The following is a 25,382-nucleotide window of genomic DNA, read 5'->3' as shown; positions in this document are numbered from 1 at the left end:
AATGGAAGGTAGAGAGGAGAACAAGAATTGATTCCAAAATGGTAAGATTTCTCATGTATCTTCTTTCAACAAGATTTCTAGGTCTGTTACGAGGGGAACAACAATAAAAATTATCCCAGTAAATTCAGAGTTGGGGGCAGGGGGCACATACACAACCACAGACAAAAGTACATGAAAATGGCACTTAGTAACAAACTCACAAAACAAAGCATTAGTTTTGAAACAACAAAAACGATCTTACGTGTAGGCCAGCGTTGCGCTGAAGTGTTTCTTGATGTAGGTTTCCAGAACAGGATTAAAATGCTGAAATTTTCTGTCAGCAATTAGTCCAATGATAAATACCTGTTGGGTGAATCAATACATTCATTAGTAAAATAACGCAGGCCGCATGTGAATCAGCGGCACTGCTGGGCGTCTGTGAACTAAAAAGTTTTTGGATGGTCCCTCTTTCTACCTCAGAAACGACCTTGGCTGAACTACACTGTCCTGCTGAAAGCGACCACCTCACAACCCAACTGCTTTGACTGGATTTACAACAGAAAACACTTCCAAGGTGACCGGGAGGGATCCCCTCCCCCAGCCTCACAGGCTGGAGCATGAAAAGCTCCTCCACACCTGAGCAGATGAAATGCAGAAGCCTCTTACCAGAGCATCAAACACTAGCGTGTCAAACGTCTCGCTCTCAGAGTTCTCCATCATGATGTTGAAGAGGGCGTCCAAGGTGTCCTGGAGGAACTAGAAACACACAAAATGTCAGCAGACAGAGTAAACTCACCTCGCATTCCCCCAACCTAGAATAATTATCCTCTTCGGCCATACTCCAAACACCCACCTTTCCCAAATGTCACCAATGAAGCCACACACTTCAGGGGCTCTTCCCAGCCATGCAATGCACAAGACAAAAACTGAGATGAATGAACTCAGAACAAAGGCATGGCACCCTGCGCCAAGCAGAGGAGGATGGGTAACAGGGAAACGCCCTATGGTCCCCTCCCGGTAAGACTTTCCCAACCCTTTTCCAGGTCTTCACCAGTGTGGGGACAAAAAGCTCAACAGAAGCTCTCGGAGGACTGGCTCTGCCTCATCCCAAACTCTTGAGTGTAGGACCTGAGCTAAGGAGTGGGCAGAAGCAGCAGAGGGACAAACATCCAGCCGAGTATAATGAAGGACCTTCCACAGACCCAGATTCCCACAGACGGAAGAGACAAGGGACTCTGAAACTGGGGCACCCGGCAGAACACTAGGAAGCATGTTTTATTCAAGAGGAATTTACCAATTCCTTTTATAGCCCTACTGTAATTCACCAAACAAATATTAGAGCCCCAAACGACAAACCATCATGAATTAATTAAAGAATGAGATAAAATCAGGAGACACCAATGTTATATCACACTAGAAATTGGCTTCCGATCCTATCTCCATCTTTTCCTGGAAGAAGTGTAAGACAGACCACGAAAGACTATCTTGGAGGTAATGAGTTCCCCATTAGTGGGGGAGTTCAAGAATAGGCAAAAGGCCACATGATGGAATACTGGACATAAAAGAGAATAAAGTATAGATATGTCACCATGAGTCATCAGGGACATGCAAACCCAAACCACGGTGAGATGTGACTTCACACCCACTGAAAAAGCAATCATCAGGACTTGAGCAGTACAGTCAGTGTACTATACTGATGCAGTGTAATGTAGTCCACGGATGCGGAGGAACTGGAGCCCTTGCCCATCACTGGTGGAAATGTAAAATAGTACGATGGTTTCGAACACAGGGTGACAGATCCTCAAAGGGTTAAATGTACGTTTGCCGCACGAGCAATCATTCATAGGCATGTATCCAAATGAACAGAAAACAGACTTCACACAAAAACCTGTACACAAATATTCACGGCAGCTTGACTCATAAATGTCAAAATGTGACAAACACCCAAATGCCCACCAGCTGATAAACGGGAGAACGAATCCATACATCGGAATATTTGTTACGCAGCCACAGAAAGGGATGACGTTCTAACACGTGGCATGTTACACTCTGAAATATACTAACTGAAAGAAGCCAATCACAAAAGGCCACAGATTGTATAATTCTCAATTTATATAAAATAATAAAAAGTCATCTGAGGAGCCAAATCCAAAGAGACAGAAAGCAGACACAATGGCAGGAACAGGAGGGAGTCACTGCCCACAGGTTACAGGGTTGCTTTCTCTTGTGATGGAAATGTTCTGGAAACAGACAGTGGAGACGGTGGCACCAACTCCTGAGCATACCGCCACCACGGAAATTAAGTGCACTTTGTGGTGTGTGAATTCTATCTCCATGAAGCTGTGACGCAAAACAAAAGGATAGGCTAGAGGGTCCCACAGCAACGGTGTCAAAGGGATGGATGAATGGGATGTCCAGTCCAGGTTCTTCCTGGAAGGCTCAGCCCATGCACACAACACAGAACCACAGGGGCCCTCAGGTCCCCACAGTGGGGCTCCAATGGTTAGAGCACTCAGACTGAGGAACCAAATCACCAGGACCTGCTCCCAAAACCAGCGCTTGTCCCACAGTTCCACCTCAGGCTGTGAAACTTTGTGTAACTCCAAACCCAATGCCAAGATCTCCCTCAGGAAGAGGAACGTACTCCCAAACCCAGTTAGAGATCTGAGACCCGCCAGAGCATAAAAACCTCATTATGTTCTTTTTCTTTTTCAGTTTTAATTTAAACCATCTCTACCCCCAGCATAGGGCTTGAACTCACAACCCCAAGATCGAGAGCCACATGCTTTTCTGACCAGCTAGCCAGATGCCCCAAACCCTCATTCTACTCTGCTACCCACCCACCACCTATTTTATACCAGAAAGTGCCACATACAAGCACCAGGAGAATGAAATTCACCCTGACATCCTCCAGCCCACAGTTATTGGGGCCCACACCACCTCATGACTTTTGTATTATCTCCTAGCATCTTCAGTTTGTAAAACCTTTGCAAAGGTTGAACCTTTACACCATCTGCTAACTGCCCTGTGTTACCGCCAACGGGCTCACAGGTGCCAAGCTCTGGCTCGTCTTGGTTCACACACAGAGTCCCTGCAGTTGACTACCCCGCCAGCCAGACAAATGACATAATCAGTAGCCCAGAAACATGGCCAAAGAGAGCAGGAGCCGCCTGCACCAGGCTGTGCAACCACGGACGCACAGGGATGCCAGGATCCCCAAGAAGGGCCCGCACACAGAGCCATGAACACACTCCTTTTGACACCTGCCCTCTCTCGAGGGCTAGCCACTGGAGGCCCAAAATAATCACCATTTTCATTTTCCACCAAGATGGGCACCTGTATCTTTTACTAAATAAGCCAATACTGTTCTTAACACATCAAGTCATCTCTCTCCTACCAGTTATAAATGGACGTAAGGGTTGCGGGGGGCTTGGAGGAGCATAAGAAGCTCAGTCTGTGATGTCCTCAGAAGAAAAGGAACCCCATGCACGCTGGGAAGCCCTCCAGCCCTGCCTCCCATTAACATCCATGTGGCCTTAGACAGGTCCTCTCACCTCTCTGGGCCAACAGGATATAAAGGATGCCCCAGCAATGGACGGACAGGTCATCCAGACCTGGTGGTACCAGTGCACACGGGAGGGAGGGGGTGGCGAAAACCATCTCCAGGGCTGAACAACAGGGTTTGATAATAGATTAGGTAAGGGGAGTGCAGGACAACAGTAAGACAAGATGGTTCTAGATCTTCTCCTTACGTGTAACAATAGGCCAACAGAAATACAGCTAATTCCTGATGTGATACAGGGATTTAAAAATGAGAAAGGACAAAGTCTCATTAACCGTGTATCTGCTAAAGTTACATTAACTTATTCACCCAGTTTCCATCTGAATCAGGGAAGTTACAGAACCCAGGAAGTTTAAAATGCAATTAACATTGTCCAAGCCAGAGGTAGCAGACAAGAACCTAAAAAGATGATTAAAATTAGAAGACTAGCAAGGAGATGTTTGAATAGTTATACAATGAATCTCAGAAAGTGGTGCAACCAAATTAATTTATACTGAATTTAACCACATTGCTGCTTAATTAAGGCCATTTTAAGTAATTAATTTTTACAGAGATAAGGCAGTCTCCTGCAATCATCTCTCGTGGAGGGCGAAGGACTGAGCCAGGGACGGAAAGACCTGGCTATAGACACCTCGTTAACAGAAAACCGCAAGTGTGGACCGGCTTATCGTTCTGCAGGCCAAATGGGGCCTCCTGAAACTGGAAATGGGTTTCCTAATATAAAAGGAAAAGTCCGCACGTCTAGGTGGTACAGTTGGATGAGTGTCTGACTCTTGGTTTCAGCTCAGGTCATGATCTCAGGATCAGAGGATCAAGACACATGTCAGGCTCCACGCTCAGAACAGACTCTGCTTGAGATTTTTTTTGTCCCTCTCTTTCTGCCCATCCCACTCATGCTCTCTCGCTCTCTTTCTCTCTCTCTCTAAAATAAATAAATAAATCTTGAAAAAAAAAAAAGGAGACGTCATCCGAGCCAATGAGAGGCAAGAACAAGAACAGCCTAGTACCAGAAGCAGCGGTTCCCTAAAGAAGAATTACAGAACCGGGGCTCTCCAAGGGATCTCGGGTCACCCCAGTCTGACCTGACACTCTTCCAGAGCCTGCTCTGTGTAAGGCTAAGAAATGAGTCCAAGATCACAAGGGGGACAAAAACGGCCAAGAGAGGACTCCCAGGGCTGTGATCCTCATGCCACACCACCCATCTCTCCAGGTCAATCACAGAAGTTCTAGGTGACTCATGAGCCAGGACTAATAATAATGCGGATGGTAATAATGCTGATAAGATGATAATTATAGGGCTGAATGCTAGGGCCCCCATGTGCCAGATCCAGGCTACAGGTTTCATGAACCTCCGAACAACCCTTTGAGAAGGCGCTACCACGGTCTCCTTTACATAGCAAGAGGAAAAAAGCCTGGAAGAGATTATTTCACCTTTGTCCGTCCCACAGGGAGGACCCACTAGAAGAAGGGCCAGAACCCAAGACCGGGTTGACCCCAGAGCCCATCACCGGAAAGCCAGACGGCCCTCCCAACCGGAATCCAAGCCGGAGCCTGTCCACTTCTAGGTCCATGTTCACATCCGATCGAGAGATTATAGCCAGGAGCCCACGCCACCATGGAGGCAGTGCCTAGGTCTGCTCCCACAGGGAAGAGAAACGGAGCAAGCCCCCCCGCCCCGTGTGTTACCTTCACCACCTCGCCGCCGTCCACCTTCATCAGCTGTCTCAAGTTCTGCTGCAGCAGGCTGGTGTTGGAACGCCACTTCAAGAGCCCCAGCAGGTCCACTAAAAGCACAGAACCAAGATCAGCTCCTCAGCAGCTTTGTCTCCCTTCATCACGGAGCAGGCGAGAGTGCGAAAGAATGTTGAAAAAGAAAAATCCACCCTATCTGGAAACATTTGTCTGCTCCATACTTCATTTCTTTCTAGAACATACCTGACACCTAGTATGGCTGAATTCATTATTTCCAACGACATTTCCTGTGAAATGATTTCCACACTGAAACTTAACAAGGCACTTGAGGGGGCACCTCGTACTCAGGCGGTTGGGTGGCCAACTGTTGATTTTGGCTCCCGTCATGATCTCAAGGTCCTGGGATCAAGCCCCACAGCAGGCTCCATGCTCAGTGGGGAGTCTGCTTGAGATTTTCTCTCTCTCTCTCCCTCCCTCTGCCCCTCCCCACACTCATAAGTCTCGTATCTCTCTCTCTCTCAAATAAATAGATAAATCATTTTTTTAAGGTTTTATTTATTTATTTGACAGAGACACAGTGAGAGAAGGAACACAAGCAAGGGGAGTGGGAGAGGAAGAAAGCAGGCTTCCCACCGAGCAGACAGCCCAATGCAGGGCTCGATCCCAGAAACCAAGGATCATGACCCGAGCCAAAGGCAGACACCCAATGACTGAGCCACCCAGACACCCCAGATAAATCATTTTTAAAATGCATTCAGGAGCTTAAAGAAAAAGGGCTTGCCTCTCCAATCTGCAAGGAGGTAGACTCAGCCCAGCAGAGGGTCTGGAAGAAGGCTGTTCACCCACAAAGCACGGCCCTGAAATCTTCCACCAAATGGATTTTTCCCGCTTGAGAACAAGGTTTTGTTTTTGTTTTTTTTAATTAGATAACATAAAACAAGAAATGTACCTTCAGGTACAGAGACAGCAAGGTCACAGGGAGCCTGAACCGCAGGGCAAGTGCTGCCCTCGGCCTGGCCTTCCAAGGCTGCTCGCTTCTAAGGGCTGACTGTGTGTTCTGTTTGTTTTCTAACAGAAAAACCATAGGCTGAATGGATGGATTTTTACAGGCTAAATGTGGAAGACAATGTCCAGAAATGACTTCGTTTAAGGCAGCAAGATGTTCTTGAAGGCATGAAGACAGAACACACAGCATCACTAGGAAAGAACATGGGCCTACACAATCTTCCCTGGAAGTTATACTCATATCCCATTATGTGAAAAAAACACAATTAGCAAAGTGTATCCAATTTACCGTTTATGCTCATTGGGCACAAACTTCAGCTGCACAAAGTACCTCCATTAAAAAAAAAAAAAAACCCTAATTATTTTTTTTTTAAATTTTTATTTATTTATTTGTCAGAAAGAGAGAGAAAGCACACAAGCAGGCAGAGAGGCAGGCAGAGGCGGAGAGAGAGGCAGGCTCCCTGCTGAGCAAGGAGCCCGATGCGGGACTCGATCCCAGGACCCTGGGATCATGACCTGAGCCGAAGGCAGCAGCTTAACCCACTGAGCCACCCAGGCGTCCCAAAAAACCCTAATTAATACTGGAAAGAAAAATACCATTTTGACAATAGGTAGCATTTCAGGGACCACGACACACCTAGTAAGGATGAAACCATGCAAAAGGCATTATTCATGTGATGAGCACCCAAACATTTGTTCTCATTTCTTTGTCCTTACCCCAAAGTGCATCTGGCAAGGGGACTCGTGGAAACAGAGAGGACAGGAGCTGCACCACCGTGTAAGAGACTCAAACACCCGCTGGGCCACTCCACCATCAGAGGACCCTGGACAAGGAACCCCACCTCAGCTTACCTATCTGCACAATGACTACGGTGTTGCCAAATTCAGGGCTGGTACCAGAACTAAATGGTGTGGCCTGATGAAAGTGCTAGGCAAGATGGACAGCAAGAAGACGGACCACAGCAGCCATCCATCAACAAGATGATCAGGAAGTGAAAATTTTAACCATTCATGGTGAAAGTTAAGATGTTTTCATTTCTAAATGAAAATTCACCTGTTTTCTTCCTTCCTAAAGGAAAGTAATGACAAAGGCCACATCCTGCCTAGACCTGCTCTTGGCCCCAAGGTCAAGGCAGATTTGCAGCCCATAAGAGTTGTTTATTTATCTGGTTTTTAATGGCAACTAGCTAATAATCTGGATTCCATTCATGCAGTTAGTGGCACTTTAGGTTATGAGGGAGGCTGAGGCTGACCTCTGTATGGCAAATCTGAGAAAATGAAAAGCTGGCAAATGAACAGTGGGAGAGGGCCTCTGAGGAGGGGCAGTGTTTTAAGAAAACAGAACTCGACCAACCCTCCAGCTACCTGGTCAGACCAGCGCTCCCCAACCCAGCCCTCATTCCAGGGAGCCACTGTGGTTTGGCCCATGGTCATTCTGTGTTTTGTGACTTCTCTCTAATTACATAGGAAGCTAATTGAAGAGAGGAATCACATCCTATACTTCTCCTTTTATCCCCCATAGCATCCAGTAATGCTGAGAACAGAGATGTTTAATACAAACCTCGATGAATAATTCAGCCACTGCTTTTCCCTAAGTAACGGAACTTCGCAAGAACAAATCACAGACGCAGAAAAATGACTCCCAGAATGAGAATCTGAGACTCGCTGCTCAGATGCCAAGTGGGGCAGCTCCGTCTTGCAACACCACCTGCCACACCACCATCCCAAAAAGGAGAATCATGGGCAGGTGTGCAGTGAAAGCCAAAAGATGTCCCCTTGACTCTGTGTGAACAGCATCACCCTGGAATTTCCTTGTTGCCCAGCAACAGCCACTGTGGAGAGCAGGGACCCCGCTCCCTCAGTTCCAGGGAGGGAATTACCCTGTGACTGATGACAGCCAGGGAGCTGGGAGGTATGAGGAGGGGTTGGCCTCACACCCCTGAGAGATTTCTGCTTCTTAATACCTTGGGAGATTTCTGGTTCACCTTCTCCAGCAATACATAGATTAAGAAGGATTCTGTGTGTGGGCCTCCCAACCTAACTGCTCTTTGGAACACTGTTTTGGTGGGGAAGACATGTTCAAGTTCCAAATAACAACTTCCAAACATACTTCTGGAGCAGTGACCCAAGCATAAGATGGGTGACTTCCTACGTAGTGAAAACCACATAACACGGCAGCTCGCATGCGTCTGGCGTGTGATGAAAAGCCGAGTGCCACACATGTGGGGTAGTGACTCACCAGTGAGGCGGCCATTGCCCTGAGTTTAATGAGGCCTTGGACAGTGCAGCTGTCAGACTAGGGAGGGAATTAGCAGGACCATATCCAGAGAGGAACGTTTGACCAGTGGGGCACCCTTTCCATAATGCAGTCCCAAACCAGCAACTGCTTTGCTGACCACGTGCTCCCTGGGCACAAAAGCTGCACACTCCCAGTGCATTCCGCACGCTCCCCACACTTGCACAGAGCTTGATGCCCACGTAAGGGTTTGCATTTGCTTACGGACATCACTGCACACCACCAGCTGGGAGAGTTCATAACACTTCGGGCAAACTGTGACGATGAAGGTAACATTAGAGAGACACGTCCAAAAGGTCTTCCTGCATTTGAGTGACACGCTCCCCCACACGGCTGACTCACAAGACAAGTGGTGAGGAGGCACAGTCTGTATGTAAAGCCAGCAGAACAGCAGGGAGACAGTAGGCACGGACAGCAGGAATACCCAGCCCGCTCTCCACTCCAGGGCCATGGCTTTCTGATGATGGGGTCCCTTTGTACCGCGTTTACCCGGTTAGAGTCCAAACAATGACTGTGCCTCTAACAAATCCGAGACTACTGCCAAGATTTACGGACAATACCCAGGGACACAATTCAAGATACCAACCAACATTTATAATCAAAATCCATATTGGGTGGCAAAGAGGAAAAAATTGGATTTTCCAGCTGAGTTTCGAGAGAGGATACAGTCCCTCTGCATGGCCGTGATATGGCCACACGTGGGGGATGCAATCTGTAAATGGAGTAAGTATGCAGAGGCACCCCTGCCGCATCCAGACAGTGCGTGGGGAAAAAGGTGTGCCCTGGGCCACCAAGCCGGCCTTTCGAAGTAAAGCTAACTGGTGATTCTCTGGGCGAAGTAACTGGGAAGAAAGGCACACACACAGAGTGGGTAGCTCAGATCCTCTGGCGTGTGTAACCCCCACACCCTCACGAAGCCCCTGAGGCAGATGTCACACCCGCATGTGTGTGGAGACGAGGTAAGTGAGGTTCAGTTTCACAGGCCCCCATTCCAGTTCACTTCCAGGGTGAGCACACGGCAAGCGTTCCACACTGGGTCTTTGATCTGACTCCAAATCCCGTGGGTTTTCCCTTACATCATGCTACCTTCCTGTGGCCAAAAACCTTTTTTGAAAGCAAACCCAATAGGTTATCTCTCTGTAAGGTTAATGCTCACACCAAAATTGTAGTACATTTTCAGGTGCAGCGGGTGCCATGCCCCCTTCTGGTCCATGGACACTGAGGCCGGCCAATACCAGCACATGGAGAACGCGTGGAGTGGAGAGTGGGCTGGGAGCCCAAAAAGAATGGGGTTGAGGGAGGAAAACTGCGGGGTGAACACAGAGCCATCCGCAGACTCACCGTTCTGGGTAAGTTTGGTGGAGCACACGAGCGTTGAGATCTGGAAGGAGTCTTTGCTGATCGTGCAGTTCCCAAGACTCTGCATGCTCCTGCCGGTGGCCGAGTGGGCCTTTTCCTCCAGCTCCGCTTTCGTGGACGGCAGGCTCAGGTACGTGGCGGCGTCCTCCAGCTTCTTCGCCTCCGCCTGGTGGTTAATCACGGGCACATCGGAAGCAAGTCACAATCGACGATCCCTACTTCTTTTCTATCTGTCGCATCCTTCATCCTTTTAGCCATCATGTTTGTTCTTTATCACTTCCGAAACTATTTATTTTTACGGTTGCCCTTATTGGTGTAGATTCATTCATGTTAACATTTATTGCACATCCTGCTCTTTCATTAGGGACAGCAAAAGGGCTGGTCATCGGAGATGTGCATGCGGGTAAGTGAAACTAGAGAGCGGCTTTCCCACAAACACGGGAAACGTCAGCTCAGCCCAGGAGTCCCGGAAAGGAGGATGGAGTAGGAGAGGGGCTCCACACCAGCAGTACGGCACCAAGCAAGCAGCATACCTTGTAGACGATGAGATCGTGCTCCCCGTCCCTCAGCGTGGTCCCGTCGTATCTCATCAGCTTTACAAAGGCTAGTGCGAATATTTTCTCAGATTTATCCTTGGCTGCAAGAGAAATCCATCATCATTGTCAACCGCCATCACGGCAATATCACATAAAAAACTACAAGGGCCACCCTTTACAAAAACATGACAAAAATGCATTGAATTAAAGGAAACAGAAATGGAAAAATGGAAGTGTGTTCACTAGGAGGAAGACTCCTCCTAATGGGACCAGTGGTGCTCAAATTAACCTGTAAATTCCAAGTAACTCCAATCAGAACCTCAAGGAAGAGATTCCTCATAGAACATGCAAATGGATTCCCACGGTCACGAGCAGTGGAGGAAGCTCAAGAGCACGAAGGATGGGGAGGCAGGAGGTCTGCAAACCTAGAAACCAGCAGTGTCTGGGAAATGACCACAAAGACCATAGCAAGGCTTAATATCGGGGACACCCAGAGGCAATGGGAGTGACGGGGTCCAGAAACATAATGCAAAGGGCAGTGCAGTAGGGACTGGCCATTCCCTGAGAAAACTGGCTATCAGTATGGAAAAACAGAACAGATTCCTACCTCATGACATCCACTAGTACAAATTCAGGCAGAGGGAACGCATGAATGTGAAATTTTGTTCTCTGGCAAGAAAGCTCCTCCCCCAGATACCTGGATGCGGGTGAGACTCATTCCTTCCCTTCATTCAAGTTTTGGCTGACAGATGCCCTGCTCTGAGGTGCCCAGACCATCTAACACAGTAAATCATAACCCAGGCACACTCTCTCCCCTCCCCCGATGTGTTCTTCTTCTTAACTGCTATGGACTGAATTGTGTCCCTCCCCGGTCTGGCCTAGAGCCCTAAGCAACCCCCGCGTGCCGCCTGTAGGAAGGAGCTCGAGGTTAGCGAGGCCTTAAGGGGGGAGTGCCAACCCCACAGAATTAGTGCCCTTGGAGAAAAAAGAGCGAAACAGCAGAGCTCTCCTCCTCTGTGGGTCCACAAGCTGGATGAACAACCGCACCCCCAGGAGGCCGGCACACTGCTCTCAGACTCAAGTCGCCAGAACCGTGAGGAGATACATCTCTGCTGTTCAAGCCGCAACCCCCCTTGCCCGCCCCCCCCAAGTCTATTCTGTGCCGGCTACCCGAGCAAACCCAGAGGACAGTCCCGATCCCCACCGGGTCACCATGGCTTATCATTCATTAGCTTTGCTGCACACTTGTCACTGTTATTTCCAGTGCCCGCAACAGGGCCTGCCGTCTATGAGGTACTCGGGAAGCATCTGTTCTAGCTGGGGAGACGCCAACAAACCGGTCCTTTCGCTTGGTGACAGTGACGCATGAGAGGGGCATGGTGGAACAGGGATGAATGTCTAGATAGTTGGACAAGGTCTCTGAGGAGATGGACAACATGTGAGCTGGTGCATAAACCTTCCCAGAAGAGACACGGCCAAAGGCAAGTCCCTGAGCGGCCCTACGCTTGGCCCTTGAGGACAGAGAGCCAGGTGGCTGGTGAGCAGCTGGGGGTGAGTGGGCCAGGGCCAGAGCAGGAGGCAGATAAGGAGTCTCCACTGAAGAAGCAGATTCTGCACAGGTTCTGCGAGATGCCACAGAGTATGGCACGAAAACACTGGGTTCTAGAGCTGTCATCTTTAAAATTATATATCCTACGTTCTCTTTCAGGGATGACAAGAGAGGGCACCTGGTGGGCTCAGTCAGCTGAGGCTCTGCCTTCCGCTCAGGTCATGATCCCTGGGTCCTGGTTTCAAGCCCCATGTCAGGCTCCACTCTCAGTACAGAGTCTGCTCCTCCCTCTCTCTCTGCCCCTCTCCGAACTCTCTCTCTCTCAAATAATAAAATCTTAAAAGAGAGAGAGACAGATAGACAGAGGTCAACAAAGGAACACACCCACCCACCCTGAGTCAGGGGATCAAAGTATCTACCCCGAGTCACCACCACTGCCAAAGATGACGCGTGTCGTTCATCTCTGCAGTCCTGGTGTCCATGGGTACCCGGCACATAGCAGGTGCTCAATAAATGCTGGCTAATTAGAAAGGAATGACTGACCTACCAAAACAAAGGCAGGAATGAAGACAAAAAAATTTTTACTCTAGGAATAAAAATAGCAATAACAACTTTGTAAAAGGACACAGAAAATGTGAACTACCATAATGTTCAGGTAAGAAAGAAGAGATCTCCATGCGAGCAGCCATCGTTCAGAAGGACACATGAGCACCCCCGCCAGCACACGGGTTCCTCTGATCTTACTAGTAAGATGAGTAAGTAGGACAAAGTAATACTGTGCACCTTTGATTAATGTCCTATACCTTGACATCGAGGCCACAGGCAGGACTGACTACGTGCTCACTGGAACCACTGGGAGGAGACAACAATTTTGCAGGACACCAAGGGCACAAGAGGCAGGGCCGCCCCACCCAGCCAGGCCCCCTGAGAGCCCAGGAAACTCTTCTCCCGGCCGGCGGACCCGGCCGCACACCGGCTCGAGTTCAGGAGAAACAGGAGCGGACGCACTGGAAGTGCTCACAGGCTGCCGGAGCGTCTGTCATATCAGGCTTCCCGACCCCGGAACGGAGCCCAGCCTGAGAAGCCCCAGCACTGGTTCCCTGCGCTCACCGTGTCTCCCTTTACTGCAGGGGCGGGGCCGCACCCCCGTTTCTGACCCTGCACGTGTGTGCTCAGGCAGGCTAAGGAGGCCCTGGGGGCTGCCGTCGCTCCCGAGGCAGCCAGCTCAGGACGGAGGCAGCCTCCCACTCCCGGTGTTCCACGCGGTTCCAAAACCCCACAAGCCACAGCCAGGGAGCCTCATTAATTGTGCAAATGTGTGGTGGCGTGTCGGGTGACAGCACCCTGTCTGTGACAAGTACTTAAAACTGACTAGAAAAACAAGGATTTTGAAAATTAAAATGCTACAGAGGATATCCCTCTGCCCTAATGTAATTTATTAACCAGAGAGAACAAGCTCGTCGTAAAGGGCGAGCGTGCCTTTTAAGACAAGTTTCTGTGGATTCTAAAACTCTCTCCTTGCCCACCAGTGCTCCCACCTTCTTCCCTGCAGCCTGCTCCCACTCCCGGCCGTTCTACCCGGCCCCTGCTCCCTGCTTTGGGCAAGGAATGACCTCCCCTGAGTGGGCCCCATGACGCACCCCGCTCCGTTCACCCCGCACCCTGTCTACTGATCCATGATCCCCCCAGGCTGACCTCACAACTCATCTCAAACTAAAGTTTGGAAAGAGGATCTTCTCTGTGAGGTGTAGACAGCAGGTGCTAAACTAAGACCAGAGGACGTTAAATGGCCTCGCCACACCCCCAAGGTGCGGGAGTGGGACACTCAAGCACGCAGACCGGGTTTGAACCCGAGCTCCCCCACTGACAAACTGGGTGACTTTGGGGACTGAGCTGGGGTCTGTGAGCCACAAGTTCCTCCACCAGAAGTGCAGAGCAATGACCACAGTGAGGACCCAGAGGCTGTCGTGGGTGAGGACAGATCCAAACAGCACAGTAAGAGCCCACAAATGTTAGCTCACATGTTTGAGTCACTGTTCCTACCCCACGGTTCTGGGCACCGAGGAGGGCCATGCACAACCAGCACACCCCGGGCCACCACCTGGTGGGCTGGCTCTGGCCGTCATGCAAGTCCACCACGGTTGGGGACTGCTTCCCACGCTGCCCAGCCCTCGCCACCCTGCTTCTCCCCATCTCCCTGAACCCCAACCCCTCATCAGCTAAGGCCCTGCTCTGCTGAAACGCTGGAAAGGGACAGGAGATGGGATGATGCGCCAGATCCACCTGCCCCATCCCCCCCCACAGCCCGTCTTCAGGCTGATATGCGTGCTCTGCACACAACAGCCCTGCAGACCGCAGGAACACACCTCCCCCAGAGCTTCTCAACAACAGTGGGGTCCTAGCTCCTTGCTGGCCACACAGTGAGGCCCACCTTCCCCCGGCTTCACACGCACTCACTCTCCTGCACCCCATACCTGTGTGGGTCCCGTTCCCCGGAAAGGGCCTAGGTCAGGCAGGCCCCCTTCCAGAAACAGCATGAAGGATGGACATACTACCACACAGAAGTGGCTTCTGAGGGCCCACCCCCTCCTCTATGCCAAACATCATGCCATGGGCTCCACAGCCTCCATCCCACTTGGTCAAGACCCCCAGGCACTTATCCTCCAGATGAAGCATCTCCAGAGAGCCAGGGCAGAGGACCCCCCACTCAAGTGGTCCCCACCCAAGTGATAAACACAGCCCCCAGACCACCCTTCCCCTCAAAGCAACAGCAACACAATGCAGCCCATCTTGTTGGGCATTACTGTCCCAAATCTTAGCTCACTGCCCTGGGGGTACAGACCACAAAGGGCAAGGAGGGATACAGCTGTCTGTCGTGATGTCTTAGTGTCTAGTACAGGGCTATGTCCTTAGCAGACAAGAATGAACATGAAGGGGGAACTCCAGGCACCGATAAAGAATTCTTCTGGAAGGGCAGGGATCCGAACCCCAGTTCTTCCCTTCTTCTCAGCATCAGTCACAACTACACCAACATCTCCCACCAGAGAAGTGCAGTCTGAAGCCAGATGTGGGGGCTACCCACAAACACAAAACAGATCTCGAGGTTTTCCATTCCGACGCAAACGTCATTAGGAGCGGATTTCTGAAATCTACTTGTATCTCAGTGACTTTGTGGATGAATGGAACAGCGTTAGAAAGTCACGTGGAAGAGAAGAAACAGAAAGGAAGAACAGGAGGCAGCAGCAAAAAAAAGCTGAGAAGAAAATTAAGATCTCCCATAAGCCTCGCAATGAAAAAGAGTCAATAACACCTTCCAGACATGGAAATGAGCTAGAGGATTAAAACCGCATCTGTTAGGATCACCTAGTTCTAGAATAATCCAGAACAAGTGACAAGTGCAGCCGACGGAGCTTTCCCCCAGTTTCCCCTTGCAAACAACACGGGCTAAAATCAAAGGATTACTCACAGTCCTGGGATGACCTGTGGCGGAAGGTAAACCGAAGGTGACTGCGGTTGACGTCCTCAATGGGAATGGCCACCTGTGCAATTGAAAAAGAAGGTTTCAGCACCTGTACCACATCTTCTCACATTAATGGTTTTGTTCAACTGAATATACTGTGCAACTGCGCACTTCCTCCCTGCAGGGACGAAAATACAGTATGCCTAATCCCCGACGGGACTCTCCCAAAGGCAAAATGCTTTTGGAAAATTTAAACAAGACAATGTTGCAAGGGATGCCAAACCGATTCTGTAAGACAACAGACAATTTCGTAAATGTTCACATCCTCACTGTTAAAGTCTATTTTTTACAAGTTGCCATGTTCCTAATAGCCCTTATTGGAGGTGTCCACAGTCCCTCCAGAGCTGCAGGGACCTGCCCTCGGGCAGCAGGAAGAAAGCTTTCCTGTTGTGACGAGCAGTCAAAGAAGACAGACCCCATGCATGCTGCCTTTAACCAAAGACTGTCCCCAATTCTCCTAGCTACCATCTGTCTTCTAAGGCCAACCCCAGGCTGAGTTTCCCAATGTTCAAGCCCTTGGCATGGGGGCTGTGGTGTGCCACAGTGGGTTGCCATGCTGATGTCAGCGAGCCACGTCGGGAGAGCAGTGTCACCCCATGGACGGGGACCCATCTCCCCAGTGACGTCCTCCATACATTGTCACCTCTATTTTTTCCCATTTGGTGTAAAGACAGCATGCCACACACATAACAGACCCGGGAAGAGAAAGATAATAGCTATCTTTAAAGGACTTTGTCATTTGTCTCCATGAAAGTCCTATTTTTATGTCCAAAAGGAGATGGAAGTAAATGTATTCCAAGAAATGCCGGCGTGGTTCCTTAGCAACCTTGAACGACTTTGTGGGGAGAGCTCCTCTGCCTGCTCAGGGTGCCCGCTGGCAAGCAGCCCCGGGCTGGGTGGGAGCTGGGGACTTCCTTGGGATACAAATGAGCATTTCATAATCAACCCCGTGGGATAAAATGACCATGTAAATGATACCTTAACGGTCTCAAACCAACGTGGCTGTTTTACTTGGTAGTAAATCACAGACTTGTACTCTGAAATCGCTTCATCACCAGCACCCGGGAAAATCACATGCTTTAAAAGAAGGCATAAAGAGTTCACATCAGACCTCATAGAGCTTGACACTGCATCCATCTCCCCACCTCCCGCCCCCATTAGATGAGCTAAGCAGAGCGCTACAGGAATGCCAATAAACCCCATCACAAATGGAATATGCTCCCAGCAATGGAAGGACAGATCCATCTGGAGCCACCGCAGCCAGCATACAGTCTCGCTTGCAGACATTCCAGCATCTTGATGGCTATCAGTATAGGAATGCTACTGTCCTCCGTCCTTCCGACCCTCACCCCTAACAGCCTTCACATTCAGATCTGCAGGAAGTTGCCGGATTCACTCAGTAGGTCCAGGATGAAGAGCTAGAGGCGAGAAAGAGATGGCAATGCTCCTTCCCATTCTACCAGCCGTAAACTGACCACTCGGCTCCAGCAGAAGCTATGCCAATAAAGCCCAAGTGGCAGGGGCAACACCACCTGGCAGTGACCCTGGACATGGGCCACCTACACAGAAAGGATGCCACCCTCACCTCCTGGCACAGCTGAGCCTCAGGTGCACACACAGGGCATTGCTCTCAGACACGTGAGCCCAGAGGAGCCCAGTCTGCTCCCCAGGGTCCAGAGGGGCAGCTGGCAGGGACACCTGCTCTGGCGTGGCCTCCAGTCATCAGAGGAGGTCACCATCCCTCAGCATCGCCCAGCACGCTGAGTCCTGCAGGCCACCGTGGTAACCACCACCACCCAGGAGAACAAGAGGTCAGAGGCCCAGATTCAAAACCCAGTTCCAACTCCCACTTAACTCTCTGACCCTGGTCGAGACTTCCCCGGGCCTCAGTTTCCCTATCTCTCAAATGGTGATAATAACGGTGTCTGAACTTCTCGTGTAACCACTAGACCTCTGAGGCTTGGGTCTATGTAGGCAAGGGAGGCCCTGTGATAGGACCGGGAAAGAGGGGCTCAGGACCACAGGGTCTCTCAAGGTAGGCGGCAGCCAGGACCCCAAGGACGCCAGCTCTTTCTGGCGAGTTGGAGAAGAGGGTAGAAAATAAACTCTTATCCCCAGAAATGGTATCAAGCAGCCTCAGCTATGTCTTTTCCTATTCTGCAGGAGAGCCAAGGAAACACTTGGAAAATAAAGTTTCAACACCACAGATAAAGCTTTGCAACAATAAATACCTCCAGCCGTTTTCCGTCTTCATCGTAAACAGACACTGTAACCTCCACATTCTTTGCTGTGGTTTTGCTTCCTTTATCAAAATCTCCTTGAACTAACGTTACGTAGATATCATTTCGAACATCACCTGGGGGGGAAATTATACCTTTAAAACCAATCCATTATTCATAATATAACAGGGAATTCTGCAACACTGGTGAAATTGCTACCAATCCTAGCAGAGAATTATAAACACTGTATATGTAATTACAAAATATTTTCTACAAAACAGTCTCAGCATTTAAGCACATGACAAAAGCAGTTTTCAGCAACATCATCGTAAGATCACAAGAAGGAGGAGAAACTTCAAGGCCCTGAATTATCTGCACGGTCCTTCACCTCAGTGGGCAGCTCATGCCCACAGCGACTCGAATGCCGCCAATGGGTTTGCAGTGACCATCCCCTCTCCAGTGTCCATGGCCCAGCGTGACTCCCATCACCATCGCATGGTGGACCACGGGCTGTGTTCTCGGTATATGGGTAACCCAAGATTATCACACCATCAGTGGCACACCTCAGATGACAACGAGCAATACTGGCTCCCTCTACATTATTCCAAGGACTTGAACAAGAAGCTGATCGAGAATTAGAGCCACAAGCCAAGGTTCTGAGTTGATGTCTGGGATCAGGGATTAGGAGCGGGTCAAGAGAGAAGTTTCTCTCCTCCTGGTGGGCAGCTGTCAGGATCAGAACAGACTTGTGTGTTTTAAAGTGAGATGGGCCATAAACTGTGAAAACAAAAACAAAACCCATACACAACAAACAAACTCAAGATGCTTCTTCCTAGTGAGAGCCTATGAGGCCCCTGGTAATGGTCCGACTGGGAAAACTTAGCAAGCTTCATTAGCCGCATGATTTAGAGCAAGCATCACTACCCAGTGCTTCTCCCTCTGCTGTGTGTCTGGTCACGTGCCACGTGGACCCACCTGCCCTCCCACAGGAGATGTGAGGAACCAGTCCATCAAAAGAAGCAAATGGCCCACTATGAGCCAAGAACAGTCCCCTTGCATTCTTAATTTTTTCCTTTCTTTTTTTCTGCTCTATTCTGGCTTTTAATGTCTCCAACTATTAAATTAAGCCTCCATTTAAAAGTCATTATTATAATAATCCCAGTGGGTTGTTTCTGCAGCCACAGACGCTACTGGGAGAGGGAGCACGGCTGCAGTCAGTAATACTGACTGTGCGAGAAGCTAAGAGTGATGGAGCCCAGCCCAGGGGCAGGAGGCAAAGCTGCCAGGCCAACACCTGCCACCAAGCCCTGAGCAGCTGCAGACAAGTCACTGAACCTCCCATACCACCCGCCGCTGAACAGTTGATAAGGCTGAGGAGATCTGCGGGACCCCTCGGCCTGCACATTCTACCAAAGCACAAAACCTGTAATCAAAAAGGGCTATAAGAGCTTCTTAAAGGCCTCATCAGCCAGACGGCCATGACACGCTGGGGGGCAGGGAGGTGGTGAACCCCATGGTCTCACTCTCCTACTGGCCTAGACATCCAGACACAGAGCCGGCCCAGAAGTGAGACCCTATTTATGGCAGATGAGCCCCACAGATGCACACCACAAGAGTGCCCTCAGTGGACGCCTGCAGGGCCCCAGGTTTCTCACTCTGGGGAGGAAGGAATTGCAAGCAGGCGTGGGTGGACTCACACACCCTCTGCCTCATGCAGGTCTCCCGCCACCTTCTGGGCTCAGGGGAAAACTCTGCTTCCCACCAGGATCCTTCAGAAAACCTGCAGGATTTCCAGTGGCTCATAGAAAGGCAGAAAAGCTGGCAGAAAAACACAGGTGACACCGCAGGCTCTCCCACTGTGCAAAGGAGATGCACATCTCTGTAAAACACATCTCCATGGAGCGCCTGGGTGGTTCAGTCATTGAGTGTCTGCCTTCAGCTCAGGTCATGATCCCAGGGTCCTGGGATAGAGCCCCGCATAGGGCTCCCTGCTCAGTGAGGAGCCTGCATCTCTCTCTCCCACTCCCTCTGCTTGTGTTCCCTTTCTCACTGTGTCTCTATCAAATAAATAAATAAAATCTTAAAAGAAAGAAAGAAAGACATCTCCATAAGACAGGACAAGATGGGAACAATGCACAGGTCCTACCAAGCTAAAGGCCAGGGACCTGAGTGAAAACACCCCAGAGTGTCAATCTCTCTCTCTCTCTCTCTTTCCCAAGGGTACCATGCGGTACCCACAGCCTGTCAATGATTCCCTGGCCATAGAGAACATGGTGGCTCCCTCTAGCTAGAGTCCCACACTACAGGAACCCCAACTCCCAACTCAGTACACAGAACCCTCTGAACAACAGTCAGCTACAAGGCTTCCGCAGGAATCTATGAGGAGATTATTTTAGAGGTCTAGAGTTACCTTTTAGGTTGGTCAGTTATAAAGGGAAATATGACCAGTACAAGCTAGAAGTTTCCTGGGTCTCTCTTTGAACATGAGGCCATCCCAGACCACCCAAGACGAATGCCCAATGTCATCCTAATCTATAAATTTCATGTCAAGTCCACATGCAAGCAATGCATCCACTAAGAGCTCCAAATTAATTTGCTGCGCACAGACTTGACTCCTGCCTGCTGAAGGTATCCCTCGGTTTCACAGCGAGCTGGAGGTCATGCTTTCCTCCTGTATGGGTAAGCTGCTACATACCAGCCTAACCAATCTGAGATGTCCTTTACATCAACTCACCAGCCAGAGAACGCAACGACCCACAACAGCCCTGAGAGATAGAGAAAGCAGAAGGAACACGTCCCCACCTACCCTACACTACACAAACCAGTATCTCTGATAGGGCACACAGTGAGCAGACAGCTCTTCCTGGAATGTGCAGCAGGGCCCTTAAAGGGACACCACGGGGAATCCTTGAATGTGCGGTGGTGTGGCCCCATTTCTACTGCTCATTAGTTGTGTAACTTTAGGCTGCGGCTTAATTTCAATTGCAATTAGTTCAACACCAATGTGTAGACTTCCGTGAGCATTATCAGCAAACCAAAAAGTATCCCACAGATATAAAGGATAAATATTCACGGGCTTGCCCAGGATCTCGTGAGGATCAAATCAGATTATTAATATAAATGTTATTTGGAAACTGAAAAGTATTATATAAATACAAGATTAATCTTTACACAGAATTCCATTATTGGTTTAAGAAGCTTAACATCCATTACTGAGCCTGAGCGGTACTAAGAAGTAACAGGAACTGAGCAGGTTTCAGGTGTCAACGTTCACTTGCTGCCCCTCCTTCCTTGTTTTGATCAGATGTCTACCCAGACACGCGTCCGGTGTCCTTGTCTCCCTCCCACAACCCCTGCCGCTGGGAGGCGCGGATGTCTAGGTGGCTGATAATGCCCAGCCCAGAGCTGTCCAGGGGCCACGGGGCAGCGGCCTGAGCAGGCCAGGCTGCCCGACGCCCAGGCTCCCTGCTGGGCAACACTGGGTCCAAAGCACACTATCTCCTTTAGGACACTGGGGTCTGGGAAGAACATGGAAGCCAGCAGAGCCCTTACCCAGAGGACAAAGTCAATACGCACAGGAGACAACGCAGCAGAGGCTACTATGGAGAAAGGGAGCCCAGCTGTGTCCGTCGCTCAGGGACGTGAGCCAGTGATCATGCTTAGGGCTCAGCCATTTGAGGTGGCCTTGTGTTTTCTGTGACTTTACCCACTACAGCATCCCAACTCCAACCCACCCTATGGGTAGGAATTATCATTACTCTCTTCAGAGCAACAGAGCACAGCTGAGCAAGGTTGGGGAGGAGCCCTGGCACAGCTCCAAAAAGAGACCAGACTCCAGGTCCTGCACTCACCTCCGGGCTGAAGGTGAAGTTTGAGGCTGGGGACCACAGCGGTGCAGAGACATTTAACCCACAACCGACCCTGAGGGTCTGGAACATAGTAGGGTCCATTTACCTAAACTGTGCTCCTTAACTTTGAACACGTGCTGGATGATTCCAAAGAAGTGACAGGACCTTCGCTGTGAACCTACGTTACCATCAACAAAGTGCCGCCTTCATCCTCCAGTGAACCAACCGCCACGACTGACCCACTGAGCACAACGTAGAGTGAAGCCCGTGGGGCCCTTGAAAGGGCGCCATGCTCCACTGTCCTTCGCTACATTTTAGGTTCCCCGACCCCGCTCCGGTAGCCTGGCAGCCAGGGTCGCTGGAATGTCTCACTCCCGTTCTTCCTTTTCACCAGACGATACAGGGCAGAGATAACCTGAAAGGCTTCTAGATTAAGGGTAACAAAGGGTTTGCCTACAGGAATGATGATGTTCACTCCAGCTGGTGGTGGAAACCCACCTCAGGTTCTCAGGGCTGGGTTTCTGGAAACATCCATTCCCTCGCTTATCCTTATACAATGCCACCAAAAGTCACTCCCACCAGCAGGTTAGGACAACCAAGAGAAGCCACCTCCCCGCAGCCCAAACCCAGGTGGCCAGCTCTCAGTCTGGCCTCAGCTCCTGCCTGCAGAGATGAACTACGGCCATGCTGGGGTTCACGCGTCACCTCCCACCAGCACAACTCTCTGCTTGCCAGAGCTCCTCCAGGACACCGTCCCCGTACTGCGCCTTGCAGCCGGCTGGACGAGCTCCCCGAACGCCGCCCGCGCCACAGCCAGGGCGCAGAAGGAATCCGCTCTTACCAGGCATGATTATCTCCGGAAAGCCCGTCTTCCGGGCCACCGCAGTGGTCCTGTCCACTAAGTGAGGAAACTCTTTTCTAATCTGATGGATATCTCCAGGAAGTAATTTCAGTGTTACCCACAAACCTAGAAAAACAATGGCACATGAGTCATGTTTTATCTTCTACATTTTTGAAAGATTATTTCAGGAAACCTTTTCAGTGAGCCGCCAGCAAGCCAGCTCCCGCACAGCCAAGGAAGCCTGGTCCCTCTGTGGCATGACATGACAGTGAAGGAGAACTAATGCTCTGTCCAAGGAGGGCAAGTGAAGACTCCAGAACCCCGAGCCAGACGGGAGGGCTGCCGCGCAGAGAACACGGTGAACTTGCTGCCGGCTGGGAGCTGAGGCTATCTGCCAGCCTCTCCCTCTACCATGCGAAGCAAGAGTTGCATTTTGAGGAAAATACTGCTGTGCAGCCAGCACAGAGGAAGTAAAAAGAAGAGGGACTACAGCAGGCACTTTTTAACAAAATCAAAGGCGGGAGACAAATCAGGTGCATGGCTCTCTCAGCCATTCAACAGACAGAGCCTCGCTTCCAGGTGGGAAGGGAGGTTGTCGCTGTCAGCTGACACATCCGGGTCTCCATCCCTGGGACCTTGGAGGCCTGGCCTGCTTGCTCTCTGGTCACTCGGCTCTGCAGGACCCTAAGTGCCCATAAGAGTACAAAGGCATTCGCTCTCATTAACACTACTAGTGTGTGTGTGTTTATCTGTCTGTCCAGCCCATTCCTCCCCTAGGATGCATGTTTCCAGGGAGCAGGGACCATTCACCACCACTCAGCTCTGCACACTGCCTTCAGTAGAAGGCCAACGGGAGAACTGTACATGCTGTCCACCAACGAGCATTCCAAGTAGAACTGGGGGACACCTGATGGTCCCACATGAGGAGCGTCACCTGAAGCTGCCGCTGCCCAGAGCCGTTCTGCTTGATGAAACCCCAAACCTCACACCCTTTTCTAGAGCTTCCTGTCTCTTATCAGCCAGCCCAAAAAAATCTATCCTCTGCCAAGACCTATATCACTTGTGGTTGAGAAAGCCCACAGTCACTGATGACATTTTTTTCTCTGCCAGGGGGTGAAGTCTTCTCCTCCTGCCATCTAGACAGTCCCTCTGATCTACTCAGAAGTGTCAGTAAGCACCTACTGTGTGCCCGACACACACTGGGCATGGCAGACACAGAGCAAACATTCACTGTATCCTCACCAGGGACTCAGCTTCTGTCCCACGAGTAAAATACTAAACCTACAGGCTCAGTGAAATATGCAATGGCCAAGAGCTTTGTAAGGAAAAGTCCAGGGCGCCTGGAGAGTATATCCCCACAATGGGGATCCTGAGGGTCACCGAGGCTCTCCCGAAGGGACATCACAAGAGATCAGGAGATGAGTTGACCCTAAGCAAGGAGCATGCGGACTTGTGCCTATCCAGGTGCTGGATGACCCGAGCCGCAGCTAGAGACGCGTGAGAGGAGGTTCGGAAGGCAGCAGGGTCTCAACCCTGCAGGGCCGAATCAGCCATGGCGGGAACTGCTCCATGTGAAGGGAGTGGGGAGGCTGGAAAGACAAGCAAGTACCAGGATCCCACTTAACAGTACTCTGGGGATCGTGAGCAGGTGGGAGGGGGGACAGTTCAGAGCCAAGTGAGGATCCCAGGAGAGAAGCCACTGCAGGAACCCAGGCAACACCATGGAGGTGGGGGTGGAGAGGACTGTGTGGAGATCAAACTAGAACTTGACAAAGGAGGGGTGGCTACAGGGGAGGGCCCTGGGCACGGCCAATAGCAGGTGCCGGGGATACCCATCCCTGAGTCAGAAAACCCTGCACCCCGGCCACGTCCTGAACGGTGAGAGCACAAGCAAGGATAGAAAGAAGAGGGCCCTATGGGGCGCCTGGGTGGCTCAGTGGGTTAATAAGCCTCTGCCTTCGGCTCAGGTCATGATCTCAGGGTCCTGGGATCGAGTCCCGCATCGGGCTCTCTGCTTGGTGGGGGGCCTGCTTCCTCCTCTCTCTCTCTCTGTCTGCCTCTCTGCCTACTTGTGATCTCTCTCTGTCAAATAAATAAATAAAATATTTAAAAAAAAAAAAAAAGGAAAGAAAGAAGAGGGCCCTGAACTACACACTGAATTCCCAACATTAAAGCTCACACAGGACATCAGAGGCCGGAGAAAATGGGAAGCCCAGAGGGGTGGCACAGTGCGGCCACTGGCACAAAATGCAGCCCAGAGAACAGGGCACCAGGGCAGTGTCCTGGCACAGAGCAGCCGGGTGTTACCACAGACCTCAGCGAGTGCACCCTGGTAAGGCCAGGGTGCTTGTGGGGGGCAATGCTGATGGGAGAAGGACAAAGGAGGAACAGAAAATAAAGGTCAGAGGGAGGAGGCATAAGCCTCTTTGTTGAGAAACTGGGAGAGAAAAGAGGCAAAAACAGAAACAGGTGTGTTATCTAAGGCAGACTGTTTCATGCGTGGTATTTTCCTTTCCTTTCATAGTTTTTCCTTTGTTTCTTTTCAGAATCTAAAACTCCAAATCATAAGAGGGAGAGTTTGAAGGAAGAAGAAAGAAACATAACCAATAAAAAGAGGTCCCTAAGATGATGTCAGGGCGTGACACCAAAACAGGGGCCCATGTCTCATGGCTCAGAATGTGCACTGCAGGGGCACCTGGGGGGCTCAGTCGGTTGAGCATTTGCCTTAGGATCAGGTCATGATCTCAGGGGTCCTGGGGCTGAGCCCCACATCAGGCTCCCCGCTCAGTGGGGAGGCTGCCTCCTCCCTCTCCTCCCTACTCATGCTCTCTCTCACACTATCTCTGTAAGTCTCTCTCTGAAATAAATCTGTAAAAAAAAAAAAAAAAAAGAACGTGCCCTGCCACAAGTTCCTGGCAAAGAAAGCCAATTGGGAGCTAAGCCCAACCCACACTCTTGCTCCCCAAGCTATGTACC

The 25,382-nt window shown here is 50.4% G+C and overlaps 1 protein-coding gene across 5 annotated transcripts in view; it reads right to left on the bottom strand.

Moving 5' to 3' along the window:
- Positions 1 to 25,382, bottom strand: part of DOCK1 (dedicator of cytokinesis 1) — a 509,676-nt gene that overhangs the window by 388,551 nt on the left and 95,743 nt on the right. For all 5 annotated transcript variants that reach the window (XM_047703535.1, XM_047703534.1, XM_047703533.1 and 2 more), the window contains exons 13-21: positions 22,407 to 22,532; positions 17,730 to 17,854; positions 16,477 to 16,575; positions 15,445 to 15,517; positions 10,427 to 10,530; positions 9,876 to 10,059; positions 5,228 to 5,325; positions 646 to 735; positions 242 to 342 (exon numbers count right to left, since the gene is read on the bottom strand). In XM_047703535.1, coding sequence (XP_047559491.1) covers positions 242 to 342; positions 646 to 735; positions 5,228 to 5,325; positions 9,876 to 10,059; positions 10,427 to 10,530; positions 15,445 to 15,517; positions 16,477 to 16,575; positions 17,730 to 17,854; positions 22,407 to 22,532 — 1,000 coding nt within the window. The remainder of the gene's footprint in view (positions 1 to 241; positions 343 to 645; positions 736 to 5,227; positions 5,326 to 9,875; positions 10,060 to 10,426; positions 10,531 to 15,444; positions 15,518 to 16,476; positions 16,576 to 17,729; positions 17,855 to 22,406; positions 22,533 to 25,382) is intronic.

This window comes from Lutra lutra, chromosome 14 (assembly GCF_902655055.1).
Source record: "Lutra lutra chromosome 14, mLutLut1.2, whole genome shotgun sequence".
NCBI lineage: Eukaryota > Metazoa > Chordata > Mammalia > Carnivora > Mustelidae > Lutra > Lutra lutra.
This window is presented reverse-complemented; position numbering and strand designations above follow the sequence as displayed.